This window comes from Salvelinus namaycush, chromosome 34 (assembly GCF_016432855.1).
Source record: "Salvelinus namaycush isolate Seneca chromosome 34, SaNama_1.0, whole genome shotgun sequence".
NCBI classification, from domain to species: domain Eukaryota; kingdom Metazoa; phylum Chordata; class Actinopteri; order Salmoniformes; family Salmonidae; genus Salvelinus; species Salvelinus namaycush.
The window spans coordinates 33,097,283-33,106,733 of NC_052340.1; the positions used below are offsets into that span (position 1 = coordinate 33,097,283).

The window sequence follows — 9,451 nt, forward strand, 5'->3', positions numbered from 1 at the left end:
CCAGAGGGGGGTGAGACTTCATCAGATTTGTTTTTGTCCAATTCAAGACCATGACTGTAGTTTTGTCAAATCAGCACCATAATAGGAGTTCTAAAGGTCCAGTATTTCTGTTCATATTTCCGAACATGTGGATTCTTTACACATTCAGGATAGTGAAAAAATGCATCCTGGGGGAAAATAGAGCCACTCCAATGGGTCTTCTACACTTTCAGAGAGGGGCTAACGATTTATAAAATAATGATTATAATAATATAATAATAATGATTTTAAATTATGTTCTGATTTAATCTCTTCTGTTTTTGTTAGAAAGAAAATGGTAATAAAAATAAAGAGAGTCTCTCTCTCTCTATATATACAATATATATACAGTATATATATAAACAGTATATATATACAGTTGAAGTCAGAAGTTGACATACATCTTAGCCAAATACATTTAAACTCAGTTTTTCACAATTCCTGACATTTAATCATTACTTTATTTTAAGAATGTGAAAATTATTTCATCGCATTCCCAGTGGGTCCGAAGTTTACATACACTCAATTAGTATTTGGTAGCATTGCCTTTAAATTGTTTAACTTGGGTCAAACGTTTCGGGTAGCCTTCCTCAAGCTTCCCACAATAAGCTGGGTGAATTTTGGCCCATTCCTCCTGACAGAGCTGGTGTAACTTAGTCAGGTTTGTAGGCCTCCTTGCTCGCACACACTTTTTCAGTTCTGCCAACAAATGTTCTATAGGTTTGAGGTCAGGGCTTTGTGATGGCCACTCCAAAACCAATGCATTGTTGTCCTTAAGCCATTTTGCCACAACTTTGGAAGTATGCTTGGGGTCATTGTCCATTTGGAAGACCCATTTGCAACCAAGCTTTAACTTCCTGACTGATGTCTTGAGATGTTGCTTCAATATATCCACATGTTTTTCCTGCCTCATGATGCAATCTATTTTGTGAAGTGCACCAGTCCCTCCTGCAGCAAAGCACCCCCACAACATGATGCTGCCACCCCCGTGCTTCACGGTTGGGATGGTGTTCTTCGGCTTGCAAGCTGCCCCCTTTTTCATCCAAACATAATGATGGTCATTATGGCCAAACAGTTCTATTTTTGTTTCATCAGACCAGAGGACATTTCTCCAAAAAGTACGATCTTTGTCCCCATGTGCAGTTGCAAACCGTAGTCTGGCTTTTTTATGGCGGTTTTGGAGTAGTGGCATCTTCCTTGCTGAGCGGCATTTCAGGTTATGTCGATATAGGACTCGTTTTACTGTGGATATAGATACTTTTGTACCTATTTCCTCCAGCATCTTCACAAGGTCCTTTGCTGTTGTTCTGGGATTGATTTGCACTTTTCGCACCAAAGTACATTCATCTCTAGGAGACAGAAGCCGTCTCCTTCCTGAGCGGTATGACGGCTGTGTGGTCCCATGGTGTTTATACTTGCGTACTATTGTTTGTACAGATGAACGTGGTACCTTCAGGCATTTGGAAATTGCTCCCAAAGATGAACCAGACTTGTGGAGGTCTACAATTTTTTTCTGAGGTCTTGGCTGATTTATTTTGATCTTCCCATGATGTCAAGCAAAGAGGCACTGAGTTTGACGGTAGGCCTTGAAATACATCCACAGGTACACCTCCAATTGACTCAAATGATGTCAGTTAGCCTATCAGAAGCTTCTAAAGCCATTACATAATTTTCTGGAATTTCCCAAGCTGTTTAAAGGCACAGTCAACTTAGTGGATGTAAACTTCTGACCCACTGGAATTGTGATACAGTGAATTATAAGTGAAATAATCTGTCTGTAAACAATTGTTTGAAAAATGACTTGTGTCATGCACAAAGTAGATGTCCTAACCGATTGCCAAAACTATAGTTTGTTAACAAGACATTTGTGGAGCGGTTGAAAAACAAGTTTTAATGACTCCAACCTAAGTGTATGTAAACTTCCGACTTCAACTATATATATATATATATATATATATATATATATATATATATATATATATATATATATAAACTCCCAGTAATTTATTTGGTAAATCACTAATTTAAGGGTTAACACTGTAGAGAATGTATTTTTATTTTCTGGTCTCTTCGAAGATAAATCTAGATAGCTAGGTCAGCCATTGGCTAGGCCATCAGAAGCTAGATAAAGGCATCTGCCATTAAACTGTATTAGGGCAACATGTTGGAGTGACAGTGGAATCAACCAATCACATTTTGACTTAATGGGTGGGACCTTTTTACAAAAACGTGTGGAAACTTCTGCCTTTTTGAAGGCCAACAGGTCACTGTGCACTAGTGACCAATAGTTTTCCCACTGTCTAGCTAGCTATCTTTTGCTGTCGGCTAGTTTGCAGCAGCAGATGTTATCGAAGAGGATGTTGTTAATAGTTTGTTAGCTTCTTTCTCCCTTTTCAAGAATAACTTTCAACAAAAAGTTAAGTTTTAAATCATCATCATCTGGTGAGTGGAACTGTTTTTTATTGCAGCACGCTTGCTGTTGTCAGCCATCTGTTTGAAAATAACTTGTGTGTGAAACATTGTTGCATTTAAAGTGGAACTGACAGCATTTTCGCAACATGAAACCTTTTCATATACACCCACAGGAAGACTATGATACTTTTTAAAAACATTTTCTGACAAGCAACCACTTATATATGGTCATTTTCACGTTTTCATGAATTCTTAGAATGTTTGGGAACGATGTATACTAAAGTATTTGTGAAAATTCTATAGCAATATAGAGTGGGAAAGTGGCCGTACGTTTGGACAAATAATAGACACTGCAGTAAATAAAACCGAATAAAAACATCTGTCTGGTCCAGGACTGGAGTCTTCACAGACCGGTGCGCTATAGCCAATCAGAGCTACAGTAGGCCTTTTTACAAACAAACAATTTGCCACAAGGGCCAGCCATCATTCACTTTGAACTGGACAGTGTGTTTAAAGGCAGTGGCAACAGAACGACTTTACATCAATTGAACGCATTCGCCAAAAGCCACAAAATACACCTGAATGGATTTCTACAAATATGTAAACACCACAGGAGTCCTCTTACATTTGGGAACTTTACAGTCCTATTGATCAAACAACCATGAAAAGGCTCTCTCTCCCTCAGTTATACACATCAACAACAAGATCAACAACTAATGCTAACCAGAGCAAGATGAGCTAAAATATAATGAAGGAACATTATATAAACCCACTCAGACTTTTTCAGCTTGTTGGCCATCAAAATTGCACTGATAAAAAATGGGGAATTGTCCTTCTGCCTGCCAATGCATACTTGTTCCAACCAAGCACCAAAGCTAACTGGCAAAAGTTACCTAGTTGCTAGCTAGTTACTTCCAGACACAAATGAGGGAACACCTCACTCTGACCATTTTACTCCCCGTAGCAGAGCTGGTTAGGCTGTTTACATGTTATCTAGAGTGTTCTTGACTAACTATTACGTTTACTGAGACCAGGTGTCTGACACTATTTAGCAGGTGTTGCATGTTTGTAAATTCATCAGTTATTCTGCGCTCTGGCACACTCAGATGAGAGTGCTTTGAAATCGGAGCAGATAGCCAGAGTGAATTGTTGCGAATGCAAGAGATATGCTAACTGGACAACAGTCGTTCAAGTTCTTGCTAGCTAACCAAATGACACCTGCATCTCTAGCTGTGTATAGCCACCAAAAAATGATATGAGGGGAAAAAGTCAGTCACTCACCCAGTCCTCCAATGGCATGACATCCTCCTAGCTATCTAGCTAACGTCCCCAGTTGGTCAAAAAATGTTTAGTTTAATATTCTTGTGGGGACAACACAACAATAGTTAAACTCGTCCACACACACACACACACACACACACACACACACACACACACACACACACACACACACACACACACACACACACACACACACACACACACACACACACATCAGAATGCTTGAGTCACATCCAACACTCAATTAAAAGTACAAGCGTTCATCCTACATGTGAGTATCTGGAGCGGTGCTACAGACGAGTGTCTCTCCACCTGAAGAGATAGGGGCTAATTAACCTTTTCCTGGGGATCCCATTGCCCCAGGTGCATCTTGTCACACTTACATATATACATATATACACGTATTTCCCCTGCGCTAGCGAATGTATTCAGCGCAGTGACTGAGGCTAGCACTGCTCTGACACAAGCTTCACTATGATTTATGAACCTGCTCATTGACCCAGTTTATGTTAAAAAGAGAGAAAAGTGGGACTGGGAACGCATCCCTCTCTTATCTGCAGTGGTGAGATACATGCAGTGGAGCAGGCCTGGAGTCAGTCTGTGGAAGCATGTCAGGCAGCATTAGATTATCAAAAGCAGAGCGCTAAGATACCCTGCAGGCGCCAACTTACGAAGGCATGTTCTCTCTTTTTGCTAATAACCTAAAGTGTAAGACACTGAACAAAAAGCCATAATGAAATCTGGTGCACCGTTACAGCCAGTGTACTGTATCATTATCTATCTATTATCTATTATCTATAGGCAAAAAGAAAGTCAAGGCCAGTTCATCTATCTATGAGTAGTGTAGCATGGTGTGTTCATTGGGTAATATTTAATATGAGCGATGTGTATGGTTGGCCCAGCGGTTGGAGGCTTAAAAAGCATTAGAGTGGGGGCAGCGGTATGGAGTCACCATTGGATTATTTACAGTTTGTGGAGTTCAAAAATCCAGGTAGGACAAAATCTCAAAATAAAAATGACAAACTGCAAAGTCATGAGGCTAGAATTGCCAAAAATAGTTAACCAATCAAAAATCACCCCAATCTAAATGACACTTAATATTCTCCATAACATAAAGTAGCTTAAATCTTCAAAGTATGTTAATTGAAAGAAATCATCAGGGTCCTTCAACAGTGACATGATCAACGTTTATATATTCCCCTCCCTTCTACTTTACCACACTTGTTTTGATCCAGGTGAATCCCCCGGTTGGTCGTTCCCAGAGGGCAGACGGACGCTACAGACAAGTGAGTTTTCTATGGCGACTTTCATTGTTTTCTAATAAATACATCATGATTTGCACATATAAAATGTGTTCTCATGAATAGTTGCTATAAATAGATGTAACAATAAATATGCAACGATAACATTATCAATGATATGCACCAGGACGCGATGACCAAATGAATGCACAGCGCTAGGCCTTTCCCGACTGCAAACATCAGTTACAAATGACCATGGAATAAAGTAGGTGAGCTCTTGGGTATATGAGCACCTGTATACCACACGGGTAAGTAGAACAAACATGTCCTCTGATGTGTGCAGGCATGATGTCACAGAGATACACAAGAATGAAACGACTCAGGTGTGTGTATAGGTGCTTCAATACTCTGACTGTATAGGGCATGGTTTAGCCCTGTGACAGGATGTTTAGAGAGCTAAACTCAGTCCATGTAAAGGACTAGTCTGGACAATCTTGCCCATATTAATAATGCAGGGACTCCTTTTTAGAAGCCTCTTCCTCTCCTCCCCCTCTTCTCCCCCTCTCCTCCCCCTTCCTCTCCTCTCCTCCCCCTCTCCCTTCCTCTCCTCCCCCTCTTCCTTCCTCTTCTCCCCCTCTTCTCCCCCCTTCCTCTCCCTCTCCCTTCCTCTCCTCTCCCTTCCTCTCCTCCCCTTCTTCCTTCCTCTCCTCCCTCTCTCCCTTCCTCTCCTCCCCTCTTCCCTTTCTTCCTCTCCTCCCTTCTTCCCTCTCTTCCCTCTAATGCAGCAGTTGGTGGTGGTGGTGTTGAGTGAACAGAGCGCAGTGTGGTGTCCAGAGCTCAGCAGTGCTCCTCGACCCAGCAGACACGGTCTTCAATCTGTTTCAGAGCTGCAATTCAATTATCTCACCGGGGTCCTGCTCAACCACTCGTGAGAGAGGTGGGTAGAGGTGGGAGAGAGAGGGGGGGAGGGGGGCAGAGGTAGGTTCAATACAGGGGAAGAGGGGGGCAGAGGTGGGTCTAAGGGGGAGGTGGGTGGGGGGGCATCACATATAAAACACATCTGATTTGACATGGATTAAATGTGTGCTAATGCGATTGGCAGCAAGGTTAGAAGCATAGTAGGGATGGAAGGTGCTGATAACCCTAATCACTACTGTAAGCCCCTTCTATTGGATTTAGCAGACCCCCAAATCACCTCTCAGCCCCCTCCTCCTCCTATAAGACCTGGCTCTAGTTACCATCCAGAGAATGGAGAAAGGCTGGACTCCATCATTGTCATTTTTCATCTTACATCGATCAATAGATCAAGCTGCTGTCACACTGGTAGCACCTGGGGGCTTCTGGGAAGCCTGGGGGAGGGGTCGGGGGAGGGGCCAATGGGAGGGGCAGGGACAGGATCAGAAGCGACCGGTTGGCTCAGGCAACCAACCAAAACAACGACCCCGCGATTCTCACAGTCCATTTTGCTAACCCTCACTCCCCATCCCCACAGCTACCACCACTGGTCAACCACCCCAGAAAAGGCATGTTGGAGCCCCCAGCTCCCAGTCCATATTCCTCACAGACACACACACACAAAATCCCATGATAACATCCATACATCCAAGGAATCCATACACAATTGTCATCCACATAAGCTGATTTAACTATTAATTTCCTTTATGTATCATCATTTCCCAGTTCCAAGATGGACGGCCATTATTTCCATAACAATGCATAAAAAGCGTTGTGTATTGATCAGCTGGGGGAGCAGACTTCATGAAAGGCTCCTCTCACTTAAGCTGCCGGTCCGTCCAGCCAATTCCCCTACGGCCCCAGTCCAATACTGTTTCACTACTAATGACCTGAAACCTGGCAGCCCAACTCACTCTTTCATGCCCTATACACAGCAAGTGGAAGAAGGGTTCAAATTAAAATCACAAAACGAATACCTAAAACGCAGGCCTCTGTGTGTATAAAGGCATGGTGCAGAACAAACATAAATATTCCAGAGAGTTAACGTAAGGAACCTTGGGCCCTGTAACCTTCCACAGAGCCCAGAGGGTGTGTGGACCCCGAGGGTCTCTGTGAGACAGGAGCCCCTCCATGGGAACCCTACTTAGACTCAGTTGGGTGCTCATCTTCAAAGGTAAGCTGATCTTTGGGTCAGCAGCAGCAGCCTGCCGGTCAGTGTCTTCCAGCACAGCACAGCACAGCACAGCACAGCACAGCACAGCACCGGCAGCCCATGTCAAACGTCCATCGGGAGATTTCATCTGTGGTTGTTGCTCCACCCTCCGACCCACTATCCTCTGCGATAGCTCTGCCCTGACATCATCCAGCTTCCTGTAGTCTGACAGTTGGACAAGTCCAACTCAAAGGCCTGCCAGGATCCCTCACTAACCCTCATAGACCTCAAACGCCATGATCCCTCTCCTGGGCTAGAACGTCTATCATATCCCCACAATTATGTCTACTCACTCAAAATACAACACAATTCTGTGTAATCATCTTTTCAAAATATATGCCAAAAAACAATGAAGGCACAGATCAAACATTCTCTTGAAAGTAGACCTCACCCGCTCTTAGCTTGGGTTTAATGCAGGCTATGACATAGAGGATTTCTCCAGCTCTTTCAGTCACTCAGAAACAGGAAGATGAAATAAACACTAGCATGTCATGTAATTACAGAGTCTATTCGTTCTATTAAAGGTACTCTGATTCCCCCCTGGTTTGAATTTATTTTCAGAACAAACAAAGTGCAATTTCCTGTAGTTCGCAAAGACAAATTGTATTCTTCTGAAATAATAGCATTATTAAATGTTGGCAGAAAACCACAATGCCCAACAACAAGACAATGTTTCATGTCTCGGTCTGTCTTGAGGCTTTAAACGTAAACCCTGTCATTCCTTCTGAAGAGCAAGGGACAAACAACCTCCATCAGTAAGGTTGGTAAGGAAAATCATTCTACCCATAAAAACATGGAGAGCAACTTAAAGAACCTAAGAGGACGACAGAAAAATAACTAAATGTCATGTAGTTAATTGTTGACTCACATGCTACTTCCAAGGATGCATTGCGACTGACGGCTTCTCCCAGGTAGTTGCGGGCGACGCAGACGTAGGAGCCCTCATCCGGTTTGGAGCGTCGTCCGTGGACGATACGTAGAAAGAAGAGGGAGCCGCTGGGCAGCAGCATGCGGTGAGACCGTGGGTCATCTTTGTCCGTTTCCACCCGCTCCCCGTCCTTGTACCACTCCACCGTGGGGCTGGGCCGCCCCTCTGCTTTGCAGTTGAGTGTGGCCGGCTCCCCTTTGGACACGATCAAGTCAGAGGGGTGCTCCACGATCCGGGGTGGGGAGTCCTCCTGGCGCAGACGGGATCCTGGGAAGAGAAGAGAAGAAAGGAGGTGAGGAACAACATGAACAGTAGATGAGGCAAAGCAAAACATAATATGCTTTTAACAGCTCACTGTTTTCCTGAAACTAGATTTCTTCATTCTAGCATTCTCAAGTCTCTCATATAAACATCACTTAGATGCAGGAAGAGACTATTGAAGGTGGACCTATTGGTATCCATTCAACTAGTATAGCTATAGGTTCTTCTGCTTGTTCTGTCTTTCCACCTCATCAGGTGATAGGAGGACAGCGCTCCAACCACCAGTCCAACCACCAGTCCAACCACCAGTCCAACCACCAGTCTAACCACCAGTCTAACCACCAGTCCAACACCAGCCATCTGCTCCTCTCTACCATACATTTAAGGCCTATTGGGTAATTGGACCCAAGAGTGAACAGAGTATGGCGGCACGGAGGCAGTATACATCTGAACCCCAGCTAAACACACACACACACACACACACACACACACACACACACACACACACACACACACACACACACACACACACACACACACACACACACACACACACACACACACACACACACACACACACACACACACATACACAAAAACACACATTCACAAAGGGGAGAGAAGAGGGGGCATTGTGGACACAGCCACAAACAAAAGTATATCTGTCCCCCCACTGTCAGAGGTCTGTCTCTGTATAATGTGACTGTTCCGTAGGCTGGGTCTGGGGCCAGGGCTGGGTCTGGGTCTGGGTCTGGGGCCAGGGCTGGGTCTGGGGCCAGGGCTGGGTCTGGGTCTGGGGCCAGGGCTGGGTCTGTTAAAATGCTATTCCCCTGAGGTTCAGAACATGGCCTGTTCCTTTATTGTGAGTCTAACACTGGGCCAGGGCTGTGAGTCTGGCCACTATGATAATGCTGCCCCAGCCCAGTCTCAGTGCCATGTGTGTCTCTCTGTGACCAAGTCTAAACCCTGCAGATAAGACGTCAGAGGCCACATTTGCATCACTGAGGCCCTGCAAAAGCTCCAGACAAAAGAGTTTGATCCACCACCAAACCGTCACACATGCAGGCCTGGAGCATAACGAACAGGGCTTTACTCTGCCAAATATTTACTTTGTATTGTCCTCTGCCTTCCGAATCCTATCCA

General features: G+C 44.2%; 1 protein-coding gene across 1 annotated transcript in view; it reads right to left on the bottom strand.

Moving 5' to 3' along the window:
- The window catches only part of LOC120028486 (roundabout homolog 2-like), a 375,145-nt gene extending 366,636 nt beyond the window's left edge, over nucleotides 1–8,509 (bottom strand). Inside the window, exons 1-2 of the mRNA XM_038973690.1 lie at nucleotides 8,464–8,509; nucleotides 7,988–8,314 (exon numbers count right to left, since the gene is read on the bottom strand). Coding sequence (XP_038829618.1) covers nucleotides 7,988–8,314; nucleotides 8,464–8,509 — 373 coding nt within the window. The remainder of the gene's footprint in view (nucleotides 1–7,987; nucleotides 8,315–8,463) is intronic.
- Between the last annotated feature and the right edge of the window lie 942 nt (nucleotides 8,510–9,451).